General features: G+C 40.3%; 1 protein-coding gene across 5 annotated transcripts in view; it reads left to right on the forward strand.

The window, feature by feature from the left end:
• Window positions 1–22516, forward strand: part of RIPOR2 (RHO family interacting cell polarization regulator 2) — a 114235-nt gene that overhangs the window by 54751 nt on the left and 36968 nt on the right. For all 5 annotated transcript variants that reach the window (XM_082346331.1, XM_082346327.1, XM_082346330.1 and 2 more), the window contains exons 2-8: window positions 4344–4470; window positions 7957–8112; window positions 8846–8924; window positions 10395–10418; window positions 13245–13298; window positions 16907–17056; window positions 20544–20607. In XM_082346331.1, coding sequence (XP_082202457.1) covers window positions 4344–4470; window positions 7957–8112; window positions 8846–8924; window positions 10395–10418; window positions 13245–13298; window positions 16907–17056; window positions 20544–20607 — 654 coding nt within the window. The remainder of the gene's footprint in view (window positions 1–4343; window positions 4471–7956; window positions 8113–8845; window positions 8925–10394; window positions 10419–13244; window positions 13299–16906; window positions 17057–20543; window positions 20608–22516) is intronic.

Below are 22516 nucleotides of genomic sequence, written 5' to 3' on the forward strand. Positions count from 1 at the left end.
TGTTAGTTCTGCTGGCATTTTCAGAAAGACCAGGTGAGAAGTCAATAACTTAGGGACTGGAAACAGTTTTCAAAGAGCCAGGAGTTTCAAGTAGCAGCAGCCAAAGAAGGATTTGTGGTTTTATGTGGAATTTCGTGCTTATTAGATATGGTATTTGATGAACCTTGACAATACGTATTGGGTATAGTGCGTCCTACCAGGAGTACGGTACCATCTCTAAAAATCCTTCAGATGAAAATAAAGAAGTTGGTACATAGCTCAGAGCTCATAATGGGAACTTCACTGGGGAATCTGAATTATTCTAGTGTAATCAGAATTTATGAAACCTAATACATTATTTCTTAGGAATTATATTTCTCCTCTTCAGGACTTACAAATATAAACTATATAAATATAGCCGTTACCCATCAAAGCTATCTTATATGTTCTTGTATGTGAGCTCTCTCTCCTCTCCAGTCCCAACTTTAGACAACTCCAAATGTCTGCAGTTTCAAAAAAGAATTTTGCATCATATCAATCATACATAAATCCATTTCCTTTATAAAAACTCAAACAATATAGAAAAAATTAAAATGTTTCTGACTACTACTCAATCCCACCTCTTCATAGACTGTGTATACTTTCAGAACTTTTCTATTCATGTACATAATTTTATATTTTGTTTTCAACATTCCTGGTATCATACTCTATTTTGTTCTGCAATTTGTCCTCGGCCGGGCGGGTGGTGGGGGTGGATCTTTCTATGTGGGCATATTTTTTTTTTTTTTTTTTTTAAACTTTGGGTTTATTTATTTATTTATTTTTATGGCTGTGTTGGGTCTTCGTTTCTGTGTGAGGGCTTTCTCTAGTTGCGGCAAGTGGGGGCCATTCTTCATCGCGGTGCGCGGGCCTCTCATTATCGTGGCCTCTCTTGTTGCGGAGCACAGGCTCCAGACGCGCAGGCTCAGTAATTGTGGCTCACGGGCCCAGTTGCTCCGCGGCATATGGGATCCTCCCAGACCAGGGCTCGAACCCGTATCCCCTGCACCGGCAGGCAGATTCTCAACCACTGCGCCACCAGGGAAGCCCGGCATATTGTTTTTAACTGCTATGGTTATGCCATAGTGTATTAACCATTCCTGTAATGATTAACATTTACATCATTTCCGTTTTTCCGCTATTACATTAACTGTCGTGAATATCCCTGTATATAACTTTTTGTGAACTTGAGTATTTCTCCACAGGAGATAGCAAAGAGTAGATGTGACATATTACAGGATGTTTTACATTTTAAATAGTAGATACTACCTAGTTGTCTTCCAAACTTTCGGTACCACTTTATACACCTACCAGCAGCGATACTGCAATTCTACTTCAGTTCTTTCTTTAGGTAAAGGTTCAAAGAAGCATCTGCTACTAAAATGCAAATAACAAGGAACCAGTTTGAAGTCCTTAAAGCCTGAAAATGAGTAATGTAGCTTTAAGGGTAGTTTTGCTGGAAGAAAGCAGGTCTGTGAGATTCTAGGAAGCCAGGGAGCAGCTTGAAGACTTAGGGCTCCAAGAGGTGGGAGTGGTGTCGTCAAGAAGATGATAACAGAGTTGCAGGATAACTAGCCACTGGGGAATGGCTGGGGCCATTGGAAGAGTAGTAGCAAAGAACTGTCACCCCTACTTCAGAGTTAGGGGTGTGGGCGGGGAGGTGCTTTGCATACTCTTATCCTTCAACCCACCTGCTCTTCCCTCTCCCAACCTACTCCTTTTCTCCAAGAGCCTGACCTTGTGCAGAGGCCCTCAAACTTATTTTATGACTCTCCTTAGGCAGTGAGCCAGCCTCTAGGGGAATTGATGGCAGGATAGAGATCTCAGCCTAAGCCAGCTATCAGTCGAATTCTTTTCTGATAGATAATGATCATTTCTAAGACCAGACAGGCAAAACCACTTACCCCCCTTCCTGTTCCCAGCGGGCATCCATTCAACACGTAAATGTAATGAAAAGCGTCTGAGGATTTTATCCATCCCGAAGCAATTTACAAACTCAGAATCCAGGACAAACATTTGTTTTGTTCTCAAGAAGCTTTCTTACCTATTACTGAAAAAGGAGAAGAAGGAAAATTATTTCACTATCCAGTTCTAATGTTTAATTCATCTAACATTTAAACTTTGCAAAGAGAGGCTTATTTAAGACTTTTTAAAAGTTGGACATTTGAGAAATTGTAGCAGATGATTGTAACTGAAGTTTGAACATTTTCAACCAATTCAGCATCATCCTTTTTTTCTTTTCTAGGCTGAGCATCAGAACCATCTGGGGTCCTTTTCAAAATCCCAATACTCAGGTCCATACTAGTTAAGTCAGAATGCCTGGGAGTCTGTGAAACTACTGATCCAGTGGATAAGGGAAAAAAATCTTTTTGGTTTAAAAGCATAACCTCTAGGAAGTACAAGACAATAACGCAGTTAAAATAGTTGAGATACTTTAAGTCTTTTCCCTGTGACCAAAGAACGCCATGATGCAACAGACCTGTTGAACAATAATTTACAAAATGAGATACAATACTAATTAAATTTGCCAAATTGAGCCTTTGAGGTGAGTTTTAGGTTATAAAATTATTGAGCACAGAAAGAACATGTTTTCCTGATATTTATTAAATTTTCTGGATCTTTTTCTTGATATTTATTACGTTTTCTTGATACTTGCTACGTTTGCATGTGATACAAGGATAGCACAGGCATGCTTTATGAACCTAAGAAGGTGTTTTTAATGAGAACTAGACAGACTGCTTAGTAAGCAACAAAGAACACTTAAGAGAACCTCATTAAGGATTTATGTGAATCATGGTTATTTTTGAAACTTGGGGGTGGGGGGGAAGTAACCAGAAGGAGTCTTATTTGCACTGCATTTTGTCCTGCCATTCGTGCACTAGATATTAATGTTATTGCACATGCATACTTCTACGTCATTACTTTTAAAATTCTAGAGACTGTTCCAAAGCTTAAGCCTCCCTGTCCCCATCCCTAGCTGGATTGGGTGGGATTCCTGTCCTACCCAGATCAAAGACCAACCTGTTGCTCATTGCAAAGCCTCTTGCCAAGTGAGTCAGCGCCTGTACCCTGCGAGAGTGCATGCTTGCTTCCTCAGAGCTGCTTTCTCCTGGGGTGGGTGGGGAGGAGGGGATTTAGAAACCTGCAGCCTCATGGGGAAGAGGGCTGTTTGTTCTCTCTCTGGGGAAGTAACTCACTCAGACCTCCTCCCTTGGCTGAGCTGCTTCCAATAGCTTTGAGTAGGGCCCAGTGAAGTTGGCTTTTCCATTACATCTAGATGGACTACAAGAGTGTCTTGCTGCTGTTTTTTAGCTTTGCTTGCTTGCTTGCTAGTTTGCTGGGTTTTTAAAGGGCGACTATTGATGCTATTAGTGTCTGCCCAGTTTGGAAGTCTTTAGTCTGGACAGCGGCTGTGTCCCCTTTCTCCTGCTAGCCCGTCCCCCTCTCTGGACTGAGGTTACCTGCTAAGACAATGGTATGTGCTTTGACTTTTCCTGATCTAAAGGGAATAGAATTACCTAACTGTTCTAGGGCAGTCCTTTGGGGGAACTAACCTTGGGCTTCTGTCCAGCTGAAGTTGTATTTTGACAACGCGTCTTGGTCAGTGGTGATGAGTCTTTATAAAAGGTGAGCTAGCGACTGAAATGGGGTGTGTGCCTTCTGCTGTATTTTCCCCTTTACCTTTCTTGCCTCTTCTCTTGCCTTCTTATCATAACCTAGATTATCACTACTTCTGTGAGCGCTCTCTGTGCTCTTCTTTTTTCTCACTGCCACAAGAGCGGCACGATCTTATCTTTCAAAATATACTTAAGGGTAGAAAAAGGGAGAACAAGTTTAAGTAAGTTCATCTCTCAAGAAACCTAGTGTTTTTAGCCTTGTGACTTCTAAGTGTAGAATTCCACCCTAAGACTGGACTGTGTTTTGAACGTCATGCAGAACCTATCTGAAACTTGACTTGGCCTATTTGTGTGCTTTTGCTGTTGCTATTGTTGTCCTAAATGGAGGGAAACATTCCGAAGTTTTTGCATATTTTGAAGGTATGGTTGAACCTTGTTTAAAAAAATAATCCCTGAAGGAACCCTAAAGTAACTGATAATGGTGTGTAATTTATATTTATTTACATCTTCATGTGTTTCTTCAGGTTCACCTGAGAGCTGAACCCTTTGGCTTAAAAAGAACATGTCGTAGGAAAGAAATCTTACAGGCATCTAATGGCCTCATGACTCACCTTTCCTCATGTCACCTCCTATTATCGTTGACAAGCTTAGCGTGTTTTCTGTTTGAACCCGCCTGTAATTTGCCTTAATCTTTCTGTTGTCTTATAGGACTACCAGCCAGACTCCCAGAAATCATGTTGGTAGGATCCCAGTCCTTCTCGCCTGGAGGGCCCAATGGGATCATCAGGAGCCAGTCCTTTGCGGGGTTCAGTGGCCTTCAGGAGAGGCGATCCAGGCAAGTTGTGTGTGGTTCTCTCCTGGGACGCAGCTTGAGAGGGATGTGAGCCTTGGTGCTCTGAAGAGGGTCCGCGTGCATGTGGCCTTGTCAAAACACACACCTGTGTTATTTTCATCTCTTTCATGAAAAAGATGTAATGTTCCCCAAATTTCTATCATTTAGAATTCCTCCTTCAAAGAAGATTTAGGACAAGCTAGCAATACACATGTATAGCTCTCCCTACCCCCACCCCATTTCTTTCAGATCTTTTGATGCCTATTGCCAGAGTGCCTCCAAATGTTCGAACCCATTTATCCTCTAACCAGTAACAACAGATTTACCTTTATCCACACATCTGTTGATCCTGAGCATTTTCTAAAAATCTTTTCCAGTCTTTTATGTCATCCCTAACGAGGTTAAATGTGCTTTCATAAGTTTACTTGTGTTTTGTATTTATTTTGGGAATAACCAGTGCATTCACATCCATTGCCTATTTTGGGGGTGGATGTTTACATATTTTCTTACAGAACAATAAAGGCTTTTTATATATATCCATTGTAACACCATGTATTGTAGTCTTTTTCCCCCTAATTTGAATTGCTACCTTTTTTTTTTTAACCTTTTGACCCCCTTCACCCATTTCTTCTATCCCGCCCACGCTGCCTGCCTCTGACAGTCACCAATATCTATGAGCTTGGCTTTTTGTTGTTTTTCTTTTAGATTCCATGTATGAGAGATTGTACAGTATTTGTCTTTGTCTGACTTACTTCACTTAAATATGATGCCCTCGAGTTCTTTCCATGTTGTCACAAATGGCAAGATTTCATTCTTTTTTATGGCTGAGTAATATTCCTATATACAATGGAATATTATTCAGCCATACATATATATATATAATATATATATATCACAATTTCTTTATTCATCCATTCATTGGACACTTAAGTTGTTTCCATAAATCTTGGCTATGGTAAATAGTGCTACAATGAACATGGGGGTGCAGAAATCTTTTTGAGTTCATGTTTTCATTGTCTTTGGATAAATACTCAGAAGTGGAATTGCCAGATCATATGGTAGTTCTATTTTTAATTTTTTGAAGAACTTCTGTACTGTCTTCCATAGGGGCTGCACCAATTTACATTCCAAGCAACAGTGCACAAAGGTTCCCTTTTCTCCACATACCTGCCAACACATGTTATTTCTTGTCTTTTTGATAATAGCCATTCTAACAGGGGTGAGGTGATAACCCATTGTGGTTTTGATTTGCACTTCCATGATGATTAATGCTGTTGAGCATCTTTTCACGTACCCTTTGGCCATTTGTATGTCTTCTTTGGATATGTGTCTGTTCAGATCTTCTGCCCATTTTTTAACTGGGTTGTTTGGTTTTTGTTATTGAGTTGTATGAGTTCTTTATATATTTTGGATATTAACTCCGTATCAGATATGATTTGCAAATATTTCCTCCCATTTAGTAGGTTGCCTTTTTATTTTGTTGATGGTTTACTTTGCTTTGCAGAAGCTTTTTATTTTTTAGTTTGATGTAGTCTTACTTGTATAATTTTGCTTTTGTTGCTTTTGCTTTCAGTATCATATTCAAAAAAATCATAGCCAAGACCTGTGTCAAGGAGTTTACTACCTATGTTTTCTTTTAGGAGTTTTATGGTTTCAAGTCTTACATTCAAGTCTTTAATCCATTTTGAGTTAATTTTTTATATGGTGTAAGAGAGGGTCTAGTTTTATTCTTTTGCATGTAGCTGTCCAGTTTTTCCAGCACCATTTATTGAAGAGACTGTCTTCTCCCCATTGCATATTATTGGCTCCTTTGTCGTAAATTAACTGACCATATATGAGTGGGTTTATTTCTGGGCTCTCTATTCATTGATCTATGTGTCTGTTTTTATGCCAATACCATACTGTTTTAATTACTATAGCTTTGTAATAGAGTTTGAAATCACCCCGCACCCCTTTTTGAAGCACATTCCGTTGTATCCAGATTTGGGAGATTATTTTTGGTATGAAGTTATGTAATCGATAAAGACTGACTCTGCAGACTGACTCTGGGGAGCAGATGTCTTTCAGACACAAGCTTGGGAATGTTAGTCTTCAGTTTCCCTAGTATCTCCCCTCATCTAAAATAGGACTTAGAGGAACTCAAGAAAGAGAACACAGGTAGTGAAATAGGTAACATGGAATAAAGTTCATCAGTTTTTCTGACATGATAAAGATCTTACATTCTTAGGGGTCTTATGTGCTTTGACCTGTATTGTCCCCTTTGGTGCACACGGTAATGGCAGAGGAAAGTAAGAATTAACCTGGAAGGTGCGCAGCAGACACCTACCAGACTCAGAGGTCACGGCTTTCCACTCAGCAGCTGGGTCAGTGAGTAGTCCGGCCTCTGAGCTTCCTAATCAAATCAGTAGTTTGGGTTTAAGTTACCAGGTGTCCATCTTACCACTGTAGGCTGCCTCCCTGCCATTAATAGGGATGTTGAGTTTCATGTTATACCTAAACAAAATTTACTCCATAAAAATAAAACTTAAGGGAATTCCCTGGCTGTCCAGTGGTTAGGACTCAGTGCTTTCACTGCTGGGACCCCAGTTCCATCCCTGATCGGGGAACTAAGATCCCACAAGCCTCTGGGCGCAGCCAAAAAATAAATAAATAAATAAGTAAACTTTTAAAAAGTCTATTCATCCAGCTATGTGTGCTTTTCTTTACTTTAACACTACAGACATACCTCAGAGATAACTGCAGGTTTGGTTCTAGGCCACTGCAATAAAACAAATATCATAATAAAGCAAGTCACACGAATTTTTTGGTTTCCCAGTGCATATGAAGGTTATGTTTACACTATACTTTAGTCTATTAAGTGTACAATAGCATTATGTCTAAAAAAAATAGTACATACCTTAGTTAAATACTTTATTGCTAAAAAATGCTAACCATCATCTGACATACAGAGTTGCGACAAATCGTCAATTTGTGAAAAAACACAATATCTTTGAAGTGCAATAAAATAAGATGAGTTTGTATACAGCATTAGCCCTTTGTCATGCTTATGGCCCTTTATTTAAAAACTATTCATTCACATCCCAGTCAAATTTAATAGACGCTTAGGCCTGATGTCACATAGTGCATATATTTTTTTAGCTGAATTACATTCTTCTGCCTGTTCATTATTTCCACCTAGAAGTGTTTGTTCTTGGCTTCCCATGAGGTTTCAGTGATGTGACATGCTTTCACTCGGAGTGTACATTACCTGAATCCAGGCTTTGACTCTGGGTAGCCACTGCCCAGCAGAGCTTCCAGACTTCAGCAGTTAACTCTAATACCACAAAACTAAATGAAGGATGGCTCAGATCTATTAATATACAAGGGAACGTTACCTTCCCCAAAAGACACTAACACAAACACAAGATGATTAAAAGGCATTTCTTTGGTCAGATCGTTTTGGATGCCCAAGACTCAAACAATTTCGGCTTTTCTTTTCTCTTTCCATAGATGTAACTCCTTCATTGAAAATCCCTCTGCTCTCAAGAAGCCTCAGGCCAAACTGAAGAAAATGCACAATTTAGGACACAAGAACAGCAGCCCTCCCAAAGAGCCTCAGCCTAAAAGGGTGGAAGAGGTCTACAGGGCTTTGAAAAATGGACTTGAGTAAGAACATCAAACCTAATAATGCACTGAAACCTTTTTCCTTTCTAAAATGCTCTGGCGGGTCAGAAAAGCTAGTCTTATGAGATAATTTTAGAATGTCTATTTCTGTAGTAGGTGTTTTATTATTGCACCATAATTTAGGAAGCCTTAAATGAGTCCCAAAGATATGAACTTGATCGGGTTTCCATATCATAACCAAACATTGAAGGAGACCTGAAATAGTAATATGTTTATGTTTAACTCTGTGTAATATTGTATTTTACTTAAACACTGGTAGACAGGCATATCTGTTTTAGAGATTGCTGAAGAAGCGTTCTAAAACCTTCCTGAGTATATTATAGCAATGACTTGTCCAGAATAAAACTTCCCTAGTATGTGGTGAGATGCATACTGTCAGTGTCCTACGGAACTAGATAGAATTCTGTGAGCCCAGATCCAGGACTGACTCCATGGTTCTTGCCATTCCCTCCACATTGGTTTTTCTTTCCTGCGAAGCCAGCCTCATAGGGATTCTCCTTTTTGACTATCTGGATAGTATCAGATTCAACTGCTAGAGCTTTCAAAATGTGGAGAGTTTAGGAAAATGAAGAGCCTCTTCCCTGCCAGCTCTGTGCTCCATAGAGCAAGGTTCAGGTTCTTAATGCCCCCCCTTTAGAAGGGAAAGGTCAGCATCAGCATCAGATTCTACCTGACAGTCACAGAGTTCAAAATCACATCTCTCTTATCTTTGCAGTGAGTATCTGGAGGTTCACCAGACAGAGCTGGACAAGTTGACAGCTCAGTTAAAAGATATGAGAAGAAACTCTCGCCTGGTAGGTACCATCTAATCCTTAGAGTGTTAACACAGTGGGTTTTTTTGTTTGTTTGTTTGTTTTGGCTAACTTCTCTTACTGGATAGACATGGGGATGAGGAAGGAAGTTCAAGAAAAGTAGATCCAAGGGGCAAAGTGCCATGTGCTTCCTGATGTTTATTTTAATGCTTAATGCTTAATATATTCCAGTATTTTCCAAGCATGTTTATGTAGACAAACTTTGTAATCAGGAAGAAATACTTTAAAAAAACCAACTCCCTATACTCCTCTTCCCAAGTAATATAAGGAAATGAAAAGTTGGGGTTTTCCTACCATATTGTTAGTACAGCATTTGGAACCCAGAACTTTCCTTTATCTCCAATTTTTAAAAATTGTAATAGGTCAGTGATACCTGAGAGGAAAAGGAGGCTCAAGAGGTCATTGGTAGAAGAAATCGGAGGAGTCCTTGAGCCAGTTCAACTACACACTGTATTGTTGGAGATGCTTGCAAGTTTCCTTTACTCTAATGAATTGTGAGGACTTGTCTGCTTGAAGAGGTGTTTCTAATGATTTTAAATGATTTTGTTAAGTTCTAAATGATATTATGCCTTAAAGTTTCAAGGCATCAGAAAGCCCAGGAAAAGTCTACATATACGAGGTACACATATACATGAATAGCTGTTATCTTCTTTTTTAAAAGATGTTATCCTTTTTAAAGGCTTAGAGGTTAAAGCCTTCATAGAAGTTAAAAGTTTTATATTCTAATAATATTAGAAGATAAATTGCTCCCATTTATGTGGAACTCTCTGTGGAGTGGCCTTCAGAGCTTTTGAATGTCCCTGGCAGCCCTCAATGGCAACAAATGTTCCTCCTTGGAGAACAATGGCGTATGGATGGAGGAGCTTCCAGCAGGAGCTCATGTTCCATAAAAACCCTCCTGATGGGGGATGTGGGCTTAGTGTACTGATTATACTGTGATATTGTGAGCACACAGGAATAAACTTGCTTTAAAAACAATTTGTGAAAAGCTTTCACCACTCTCAAGGGCTCTTCTTAAATGCCAATTTTTATGTGTTTAAACAGGAAGGCAAGTCTTATTTTAACACATATAATCACTGCTACTTTTTATGTTAACAACATTTAAAAAAAATTTATGTGGACGTGAATTTATGTGTCCCTCACTATGTAAGATAGGAGAGCCCAAAGCAAGTGAACATCTTAAGGCTCCCAGAAGGCAGAGAGGACTGGGTAGAATTCTGGAGACACAGAGTATAAATAAATATTAGCTCTTAAAAGTATTCTTACTATTATTTAAAATAACCCAGATTTACTCTTTTAAAGCAAATATCAAAAAGTCCAACAGACATTATGGGGCTAATCATTATTTCATTGATGATGCAGAAATGCAGACAAAATCCTTCGATTCATATCAGTAACGGTTTTGAGGAAGATGTGTTTTAATCCAGATACTCCTTTTTTTTTTAATTTTAGGGTGTGCTGTATGACCTAGACAAGGTAAGTTATTGTTCTGTGTTGGGGAGTTACTGGGAAATAAAATCCTTCATCCTTGAGGAGAAGTCAGTGATCCTTGCTTAGGTACAGTAAGATCCTAGAGAAATGATGATTTTTCTAATCCTAGAAAAGTTCGTGCTTTTATCTAATGAGGATGATGAATAAATACTATGATCTTCAGACCCAGTAATGTGTTTAAGGTCACTTTTGTAAAAAAAGTCACCTGGTTGCAGGGTTTCTCAGTGCGCTGGTTAAGTTTAAGAATTTCCCAAGGGTTTGAAGGTCCTTACCTGTGTTCTCTCTAAATGGGAACTATCATATTTCATCAAATGGAAGACCTCCTTGATTGGAAAACACATCATTATCTTATTTGCCGCTAAGAAAAAGAGTGATTACAGCTACACTGTGACACAGTTCTTTCTTTTCACTTAAAATATGTATTTTATACTTAGTGACAAAACTCTCTTAGGCCTATTTTAAATGTAGATATATTTTTTTAAGTTATATATGATGCTGTCTCCTTCCACACCTTTCTGTGTATACGAGACCTTTAATACTGAATCATATTCAATGCAATCCCTATCAAACTACCAATGGCATTTTTCACAGAACTAGAACAAAAAATTTCACAATTTGTATGGAAACACAAAAGACCCCGAATAGCCAAAGCAATCTTGAGAAAGAAAAACGGAGCTGGAGGAATCAGGCTCCTGGACTTCAGACTATACCACAAAGCTACAGTAATCAAGACAGTATGGTACTGGCACAAAAACAGAAATATAGATCAATGGAACAGGATAGAAAGCCCAGAGATAAACCCACACACATATGGTCACCTTATTTTTGATAAAGGAGGCAAGAATATACCATGGAGAAAAGATAGCCTCTTCAATAAGTGGTGCTGGGAAACCTGGACAGCCACATGTAAAAGAATGAAATTAGAACACTCCCTGACACCATACACAAAAGTAAACTCAAAATGGATTAAAGACCTAAATGTAAGGCCAGAGACCATAGAACTCTTAGAGGAAAACATAGGCAGAACACTCTATGACGTAAATCACAGCAATATCCTTTTTGACCCACCTCCTAGAGAAATGGAAATAAAAACAAAAATAAACAAATGGGACCTAATGAAACTTAAAAGCTTTTGCACAGCAAAGGAAACCATAAACAAGACGAAAAGACAACCCTCAGAATGGGGGGAAATATTTGCAAATGAAGCAACTGACAAAGGATTAATCTCCAAAATTTATAAGCAGCTCATGCAGCTCAATATCAAAAAAACAAACAACCCAATCCAAAAATGGGCCAAAGACCTACATAGACATTTCTCCAAAGAAGATATACAAATTGCCAACAAACACATGAAAGGATGCTCAACATCACTGATCATTAGAGAAATGCAAATCAAAACTACAATGAGGTATCACCTCACACCAGTCAGAATGGCCATCATCAAAAGATCTACAAACAATAAATGCTGGAGAGGGTGTGGAGAAAAGGGAACCCTCTTGCACTGTTGGTGAGAATGTAAATTGATACAGACATTATGGAGAATAGTATGGAGGTTCCTTAAAAAACTAAAAATAGAACTACCATATGACCCAGCAATCCCACTACTGGGCATATACCCTGAGAAAACCATAATTCAAAAAGAGTCATGTACCACAATGTTCATTGCAGCTCTGTTTACAATAGCCAGGACATGGAAGCAACCTAAGTGTCCATCAACAGATGAATGGATAAAGAAGATGTGGCACATATATACAATGAAATATTACTCAGCAATAAAAAGAAATGAAATTGAGTTATCTGTAGTGAGGTGGATGGACCTAGAGTCTGTCATACAGAGTGAAGTAAGTCAGAAAGAGAAAAACAAATACAGTATGCTAACACATATATATGGAATTTTAAAAAAAAAAAAAAGGTTCTGAAGAACCTAAGGGCAGGACAGAAATAAAGATGCAGATGTAGAGAATGGACTTGAGGACATGGGGAGTGGGAAGGGTAAGCTGGGATGAAGTGAGAGAGTTGCATGGACATATATACACTATCAAATGTAAAATAGATAGCTAGTGGGAAGCAGCCAGATAGCACAGGGAGATCAGCTTGGTGCTTTGTGACCACCTCAAGGGGTGTGATAGGGAGGGAGGGTGGGAGGGAGACGCAAGAGGGAGGAGATATGGGGATATATGTATATGTATAGCTGATTCACTTTGTTATAAAGCAGAAACTAACACACCATTGTAAAGCAATTATACTCCAATAAAGATGTTAAAAAAATACTGAATCATAGTATAATCTGTTTGCAGCTATTTTAAAGGGTAATTAAATTTAACGCATATGATAATATTTATAACTCAAATGGAAGAGATGACACATAACCAACTATGATTATCTTGGGGTGTGCACAGACAGTTGCAGTTGTAAAATGCACCCCATTTCAGAGACATTAAAATGGGGGATGAGTTCATATTTGAGCTGATAAAATGTTATTATGAAGAAACTTAAGTATACTCCAATATGATACTGTCCTGCCAGAAATCCAGTGAATTCCATTTGGTTGGCCCCTCTTAATGTTAAACATAAGGATTCCAATAGCTAACTCAAGTTTATCTCTCAGAGTATTTATTCAATATTTTTTTAAAAAATACTTTCTAAGTTGATACTAGAGAATCTTTAAAGTAGCAACAAAGATAGGAGGAAAGGGGAAATAGTTAACATCTTCTGGTACTTTTGAGTATGAGATAATAAAGATAGCCACACAAGTCTAATCAGTGAAACTGTAAATGGCTGTACTTTTTCAAATTTCTTCTTTTATTCCAGCAAATTAAAACAATTGAAAGATACATGAGACGCCTGGAGTTTCACATCAGTAAGGTAACTGACGTTCCTCTTGTCTTTGCCTGTTTTTCAGTTCTCAGTCACTGATCAATACACCTTTGCCCTGAGCATAGCCCCTAGTCCATGGAGAATTTCTTATCCAGTTGACTCCTAAGCTGATTAGCAATTAAATCCTCCAACAGGCAGTAACGTTGTAGGAAAAAAATAAGAATGGAGAGCCTGATTATCTAGCACATTGTTTACTCTGCTTCAGTTCAACAGATATTTATTAAGTGTTTCCTATGCAGCTTGCACAGTGCCTGGTAGAGGATACAGTCTGGGTGTAGTCTGGTTAGAGATAAGATTAAACCAAAGTGACCTACAAAAATCTTCACACTTGTCTAACTTTACATTCAGGTCCCACATACAACTTGGTACCCCCATAGCCTTCTTCATGAAGGCCTTTAAAGTACTTAACAACAGCTGTCATGTAGCTCCCTCAATCTTTCTCAAGCTCTTAGTTCCTTCCACTCTTCTTCACATGGCTTGGTTTCCAGATTCCTTTTCATCCTCTTTGCCCCCCTCTACGTATACCAGTTTGTCAGGGTCCTTGACATCCAGCCCTGAACCCTACAAATAGTTGACGGATGGTCCCACCAGCCTAACGTGGAGTGGGACTATCCCCCCCACCCTGTTCTGGACACTATCAGGCAGTATCAGTACAACCTAGAAACAATGTCCCTTTGAGGGCAGCTGGATCACACCATTGGCAATTCCTCTTCTTATCTGCACCCATCATCCTGTGTTCCAAGTGGAGAGACTGGAGGTTTAGCAGTTCTCTCTACTAGTGGTCAGAAGCCCCACGTTTTAGTCCCATCTCTGCCACGTACTCACTGGGCTATAACATCTCTGTGGACCTTGGCTTTCCACTCCAGGCAGTGAGGCTGGAGGTGCACATAGTCAATCTAGATGATCCTAGGAATCCTTTCCAGTTTAAAATTCTATGATGATTTCAACACATGTATATGCTACTGCCGTTGTACATTCCCATTCCCACTTTGAAAGATATTTATTACCTTGGCAAATCTGAAATCGCTCCTATTTCTGTTCAACTCAATAAATAAAACAGGGACTTCCCTGGTTGGTCCAGTGGGTAAGACTCCTCACTCCCAGTGCAGGGGGTCCGGGTTTGATCCCTGGTTGGGGAACTAGTTCCTGCATGCAGGCTGCAACTAAGAGTTCGCCTGCCACAACTAAGAGTCTGCATACCACAACTAAGATCCGGTGCAGCCTAAATAAATAAATAAACAAACAAACAATGACATCCATTAGAAGATATTTATGTGGCGGGCAAGCTTTGAAATTACTGTTTATTTGGAAAAATACCAAGAAAACAATTAGTATTAGGTAAGAGAGTATTTATCCATCTTGTATCCATCATTGTAAGATATAACAATCCTAGTGGTTATTAAAGGTTGGTAGTCCTCTATCTGCAGCATCTTATGGATGGATCCCTAACAAATCCAAACAAATGATATTTAATTGAGTAATCAGTTTATTTTGATGAGAGCTACTGCTGACTTATAGGTAAGACAAATTCTTGCCTACAGATGGGCCAGTTTCTGCTTAGGTGAATACATAGTTATCCTTTATTCTAAAGGTTAACTCCATTTGGCTAGGGTAGATTGATATTTAAATGAAAACAAGGGTAAATTTTTCTTTAAATGCAAAGTAGTATACTAAGCCGTTAGGGCTATACCAGTGGTCCAGTTAGCAGTTTCCTTATTGAGAGGATTACAGTGTTTGGACTACAGTGGGGGAAGGGCTGAAGGGACAGTCCCCCAGGAGGCCATATGGGTGAAACAGCCTGGCCTGCATCGGAAGAGGTATCAGCTCTTGTGTTTCTAAGTCTCTAGGGGACCTGCCACATCAGAACATTCTGCACTGTTTACTTAAAATTTCAGGCTCCTCACCCATCCCTAACCTGCTGAATCAGCATCTCATAGTGGGACCTGGGCATCATCATTTTAACAAGCTCACCAAGTGAGTCTTAGCTTAGTTTTAATGTATGGAAACCACCCTCTATGCCAGTCACCCAACCAAAGGATCTTATCAGCAGATATGCCACAACCCCTTGGGTCTTATACCTCCCTCTTGCTCAGAGACAAACCCACCAACCCCAAAGAGGAAAGATTGTTCCTTCCAGAGTTTTGACGATTCCTCTCAGTGAAGTGGAGTGAACTGTTGAAGAGCAACAAAGAATCCTTTAACCAAGAGAATCATTTTCAGTCTCTTAACTAACATTCATTTGCTAAGCTAAGTATCATTGACATCTGTATAGAGAAAGCAACTATGGAAAATTGTACTATTAACAGGTAATAGTAATGCTTTTTAGTGATCAGCCAAAAGTTTGCCTTCAGAACAAAAGGGGAATGTTAAACCCTGAAATCCATCATATTCACCTCTACCTTCTTCTGGTCCTACAACTGTAGCCTCCTTTTTGAGGGAACAAAGTTTGTACTGAAGTGAAAAATTCAAGTAGTCCTAGGTAGATAACTGCCTCCCAGAAAACATAATGTCTGGTGATATCCTTCTTCTTAATCTACCTGATAATTCCTGTAGTTAACTGTGGTTGGTGTGTTGATAATTGAAGATAGGACGAGAGACTATAGAGATAAGTATCATCAGGAATAGCTGCATGTTTTCTCAGCCTAGGCACTGTTGATATTTGGGGATAATTCTTTGTTGTAGGGGGCTGTCCTCTGTGTTATAGGATGTTTAGCAGCATCCGTGGCCTCTGCCAACTAGAGGCTAGTAACACCTCCCAGCTGTGACACTGAAAAATGTCTCCAGATGTTGCCACATGTCCCCTGAATATCAAAATCACCTTGGATTGGTAGAGAATCACTGCCTTAGAAGTATTAAGTGACTGTCAGACTTATATAATGAATATGATCAATAGCCATTTGCAATGGGTATATTATTATTTGAAAGCCTAAGTATAGAGGTATTGCAGAGAAATGTTCATTTCCATTCCTCCCGTTTACTTTTTTTAATTGTGGTATAAATTACATGCCAAAAATGTCACAGTTCTTATGTTCAGTCTGATAAGTTTTAACAGTCATGCTTCACCCTAATTTTAAGAATAACTTACCTTTGTTTTCTCTCTTTTGTTGGGCCACATCTTTACAAAAATCATTTTCGATAAGTAGCCTTGAGTTCTTTCTTTAAAAAAATCTAAATCTGGATGCGTGAATATCACCTTGTGACGCACTCTTAAAATCAAGTGATAATAGCCCAGTGTAGTGCAACGTCTTCACATTGGTTTGAAACTGCATACACTCTTCCAGTGTTCGTTCCTTATATAAAAGACTCCTGTCTTCATTATCTAAACCTTGTCTCACGCAGTCCACCAACGTTAAGTTCATTTTCATTTTGTGTCATTTGAAAAGAGAGCTCAGAGTAAAATCCGGTTTGAAATAGAAAATGGATCATGTGGCTAAAACAAAAATGATGGATCTGTCTAAAAGGATGGCACTTCTACAAGAGTCTCCTTTTGAGGTCAGAAACATAAAGTATCTTAAGCACTTAACGATGGCCAATGTCACTTCCTTCAAGTGTGACAAATATTTATGTCCCTTGTGTTTCTGTTTTGATTCCGGCAGGTAGATGAACTCTACGAAGCTTATTGTATCCAAAGACGCCTCCAAGATGGTGCCAGCAAAATGAAGCAAGCCTTCGCGACGTCCCCTGCCAGCAAAGCTGCCCGGGAGAGCCTGTCAGAGGTCAGCCGGAGCTACAGAGAGTACACAGAGGTATGTGCCAACCTGCGCGGCTGCTGAACTCCACCTGGCCCAATCTGAATTGTCGATACCTGCTAAGAGCCAGGGGAATGGCACCCTCCAACCTCATTCTACTCTTTAGAGAGAGACGTTTTACTATTTGCCTGTCTTGCGTTTCCCTGAGGCCATCGGTGGAGCTGTTGAAAATGGCTCTCGGGTGGTTTTGTTGGTTGTATTTTTGTTTAGAGCCTTCCGTGGACTCCAGAGCATGTGACGTTCTGTTGTGAGTATCACCTGTCAGACACTCACCTCCTAGTGCCTGGTAACAGGTTTGTTCATGGACGTGTAAATCCACAAGATTTTAGACACTGAAGCCATTCACTGACCACATCTTATACTTCTTTATGTGTATAGTCTCTGCACAAATAGACTACGAATGCATGTTAAAAATTTCAGCAAATGAATAAGTCACAAATGCCCTGGTATTGGTCATTGAAATGCACTTCCAGATTCTCTAGCGTACAATCTAGTCTAGCTTTATCCCTGCAAATTGAACAGACCTTGTGGTTAAGATGGCTGGCCTGCATATTGGGTTCACCCCCCTCCTGCCTACAATTATTTTATTGTAAGAAATTTCCCTTCTATCTTAAAGGAGGCAAGATAAAGAACCATGAACAGAAGCATGCTTTCCTGCTTTCTGACGGTCTCTGGGGCCCAAACACATGACACAGGGAGGTCTTCACTCCTCTGGGGGTCACCCGAAACCAGTGCCTTTGATGAAATGACTGAATTATTAAAGCAGCACTTCTCACTCTCCCATGTGTCTTCGTTCAGAGATCCAATTTCATGAATGAAGTCATCGGCCTGATGAGGGTCTGCTGGACAATTCCCAGAGCTGAGCATCCGGTCTCAGCCCTGGGACGGGAGGGATGTCTCGGATGACTTGCCGCAGCATTGCTTCTTGTGTAACCCTCCAGCCCCGCCTCTTGTCTGAACCAAATTTGTCTTTTTTCATGGTCTAAAACAGGGCTTCTTCTTTCTCTCCATTTGGGAGAATGCTTTTTGAATGCATAAAATGAAACCCATAGGAATTCAAAGGAAACAAATTATATTGAAATATAGTTATTTCAATATTGTCAGTACAGTGATCAAAATATTTTTAAAATCAAATGTGTGATACAGTACAAGACTGCTGCTTTATTAACTCGTCAAACTACAAGATTTAGCAGTGGCTCCAATAACGATTGCAATTTGAAAGTAATGAAAAATAGAAATGATTTCTCAAGGTACCTGCAACAATTGATGTGACATGAACATAGACGTGACTTTTATCAGGTCTAAGTCACAGGTACTAGTCATACGGCTGCGGCGTGTTTTCTACGTTCATGATGTATGGACGTATTAGATATCAGTTAGAGGTTAGTGGAAATAGCGCTGTGACTTTCTTTTTTCCCCATCCAAGTTGATGGAGCACAGGTTAAGAATCTCTGGTTTCGAAGCAGCCCTAGTTCATGAGACCTCATTTCCACACATCTGTGAAATCGAAAGAGCAGTTGCTAATGACAGAGGCCGTTCAGAGTACACACGTAGGAGGACTGAGTGGCAGCCTGTGCCTGTCCCAGAACTTTTGTAGGTTGTTTCAGAAATACCCGCTGGTGGTCAAGCGCCAAGACATGACATCATATTTCCTCACAAATTCAAAGATGTAGAGTGCGATTTCGGCAAGAGGAGAAAGAAGTCCAGGACTTCTGTAGCTTCCTACCTCACTTGACATCAAGTGGATTTGTATCTTCACATAACCACAAAAACCAGGATTTTATCACAAAGAAGGTTTAGGAATAGATGGTTCTGGGTGCCTTTGCAAGGGCAGCAATGTTCATCAATGGCTGCCTGGGTGAGACTGAAGGCAATTCTGACCATGGATGTCCTCAGCTGTTAAACTAGCTGCCCCCCAAGTTTTTCAAAGACACTGGTCACAGTCCTGACATGCATGATAACATCGCTGATATATTTCTAGAAACAGTAATGCATTCCTTCCCAGAGACACCCAGTGCTCTGAGGAAGAAAATTGATTTACAAAACTGAGACTTTGTTTTCAAAACTTTCCAGCTGCACAGAACTCAACCTCAGGAGTTTTCCCCAGCTTTGCTAAGCTACTTGAGGTACCAACATTTAAGAGCCAGAACCTCTAGCTTGCAAATCAATTCTGAAGTCCTTTGCAAACAAAATCCAAATGGCAGCAGCCCCTGTCTGTGCTCACTGAGCTGCCCAGGCCATGCGTCCGAGCCCCTAGCCGGGGTGGAGGAAGAAGCTTGCAGATGCTGCCCTGGGGGGCAGGGGTGCGTGTGAGTGAGTGTGTGTGTGTGTGTGTGTGTGTGTGTGTGTGTGTGCGTGTGTGTGTGTGCGCAGGGTGATGGGACGGGGACTTCTGCTTAGAACACCAGAGGTGGCATTGAAAGCTTAAACTGGCCATGCTGCAGAAGGGCCACAGCACGTTTGCTCTTGATTTCTGACTGCGATTGCTCTGTTTAGGTCCTCAGACACGGAGGAGGTAGGGTGCGGGTGGTTAGATATCTAACCACAGGCATAGGTGGTGTGGCTCCTCTGCCTTTACTGTTCCTCAACATTAGAGTGAGGAGAGGACGCTTGTCAAACCCGAGAATCATTTTGAGGGCCTCAGGGCATGGCAGCAGGAACTCTGCCTCATTCACTTTGAGTACAGCTGAGCTCCTGAGCTCTTTTTGACCCAAATTCTTATTAAGAAAAATTTCAGCCCTTCAGAAAAGTCAAGCCTAGTATGTTGAACATCATATACCTTTATTTAGACTTACCAATTGGTAATGTTTTGCCATATTTGCTTTTCTTCTCTTGCATATGCTCGATTTTTTTTCCTTTTTTACTCAGTCACTTGATAGTAAATGGTAGATAACATGCCATTTCACCCCATAAATATTTTAGCACAGATCCTTTAATGATAACCTATGTAACATGTGTATCCCTTGCATAACCACACACCATTATCACATCTAATAAAATTACCAGTCCTCCTATAGAATTATCTAACATCCTGTGCATTTTCAAATTTCCCTTATTTGGCCCAATGATGTCTTTTATAACTGTTTTAGTTTATTTTCTTTCAAATCAGGATGGAATCAAAGTTAACACATTGCATTTGGTTGTTATGTCACTTTAATCTCTTTTATCTAGATTTTTTTTTCCCATAATTCTACTGCCTTTTTATAGAATCCAGGCCAGTTCTTTTAGAATCTCCCACATTCCGTATTTATCTGACTGTTTATGATATAACTTAACTTGGTCTTCTATGCTCTAAATTTCCGGTACACTAGAAGGCTTGCTTAGGCTTAGGTTAAACATTTTGTGACAATTTGCTACATAATGTGTAACTCATTGCAAACAGGTAAATGCCTCCCATTTGAGCAGTGGTTGTCCACTGCTGTGAGAACATCCTGTGCTTTGAAAGAAATGTAGCCCTAACGCTGGTCTCCTGTGCTCTTCTTAGAACATGTGCACCATTGAAGCAGAGCTGGAGAAGCAGCTGGGGGAGTTCTCCATCAAGATGAAAGGTATTCTTCCTCCTTTTTATAGAGAGTGGGGTGCCATCTCCGCCTAGCTCCTTGAAGTGTGACATCACACACTGTTTTTATTTTCCTTGCAAAGATATTGGGCCACTCTCTCTCAACCCTCCCCACTTATGTTAATTTATTGATGCTCCAGAACTTTCTCGTCCTGAGACTTGCCTACATACTTAAATATTTACTGTGACAGGATCTCAAACATACACAAACATGGAAGAATATTATAAGGAACTCCCATAAACCCATCACCTCCATTTAATAATTAGCAAGATTTTGCCACCTTTGCTTCCTCTGTTTTCTTGTCTTTGTTTTTCCTTTGGTGAAATAAAACCCAGATGTGGGAGTCTCTCCCTGTAGACTGCGATGTGCCTCTCTTAAAGAATAGGGACATCTTATGATAGCGACACCACAATGCCAAGTATTATCACTTCTAATAAAAAGAATATGCCTTTGTTATGAATCCATTCCATTAGCAAATGACCTGGTGGTCTCAAAAGTGAGTTATACAATTGTTCAAATCAGGATTCAGACGAGGTCCATGCGTTATCATTGGTCATTAGATATCTCTTTTCAGTTTCCTTTCATCTAAAACAGGCCCCTCCTTGTTTTTTTTTCCTACCATTGACTTGTCATGTTGAAGCTGTTGTCACTGTTGTCACTTTCAGCATGTTGTCACTGTTGTACAGAATGTCTCACTTTCTAGACTTGTCTGTCGGCTTCTTCGTGGTGTCATTTAGTTTGTTCCTTTATGCTCTACTTTCCTATAAACGACCTACCAACTTCTTTATTTTTAAATGTTTTTTAGTGTTAAACCCACACAGGACTGTGCATTTTCCTCTTTTACCCATTGCCTTTCTGGTGTTGACTCCAGGAAGTCCTACTCTGGAAGCACTGTTGATTTGTACTGCAAGCATCTTCAGAACAAAAAGAAGCTCTGGTTGTAGAAAACGGAGCATCCTTCAGGTGTTGTCAGATTTACAACTCGGTGGCCAACAGGGCTTCAGATGAGCAGCCATCACAGCGAGTCCGTCTTCCTTCTGAGTTTGGGCCACTCACCCACTCACTGCAGGGAGAAGGGCTAGTTTGTGTGCCTTTCCTTTTCTGAGGTTTCTTAGCAGCTGGACCCCTGGGTTGCTAATGGGGATTTAATCACCCTCTTGTCTACTTTTTGCCATTAAGGGAGTAGAAAAGGGGAGCTTTTTTTTTAGGTGCTCGACAGGAGAGCTTAATTTTCCGATGAGTCACCTAACTCAGGAGGCAAAGTTTTCTGTCAAGTGTGATGCCCGTAGAGCTGCTCTGGTTGAGTGTACCTGCAATCAACATGACCTTGACCCTCAGCTGCCCACACGGCTGCGTTCTTCTCTCCAGCAGATCCCGTAGTGAATCAGTCTGTTATTCAGTATGAAGTCTCAATACTTACTTTACTACTGAGGCGGGGCATCTGTGCTTTTTCAGTTTTTTAGGTCCATTCTCTTCACTGTGGGTCCTCACCCGAGTCCGTGGTTCTAAAACCACTCAGGCCCTGCCCCCATCTCAGCAAGTCAGGGCGGGGCCCTGGCACCAAGGAGCTCCACCGCTCTCTTCCCAGCATTCTCTCATTCTAAGGCAAGGGTTACAATGGGAAGCTGTCCTCTTCCCCGTTTCCCTCCCCCAAGATAGGTGGGCGGCACCCTTCGGGTATATTTTTCATCCTCAGGATGATTCTGTCAGCAGCCTGCTTCTGGAAAACCACTGCCCTGAGTCAGTGTTTAGCAGAAAACACTTCTCTCTCCTTCCCCTGACTCTCGGGCACCATCCATGCAGGCTAGCACAGTCTAGGGTCTTACAGCTGAGAGGAATTCCCGTCACACCATCTTCTCACTGTTAATACAAGCAGTACCGTATTTCCCCTATTTCT

Source organism: Balaenoptera borealis (genome assembly GCF_965194805.1).
Source record: "Balaenoptera borealis genome assembly, chromosome: 12".
In the NCBI taxonomy this organism is placed as follows: domain Eukaryota; kingdom Metazoa; phylum Chordata; class Mammalia; order Artiodactyla; family Balaenopteridae; genus Balaenoptera; species Balaenoptera borealis.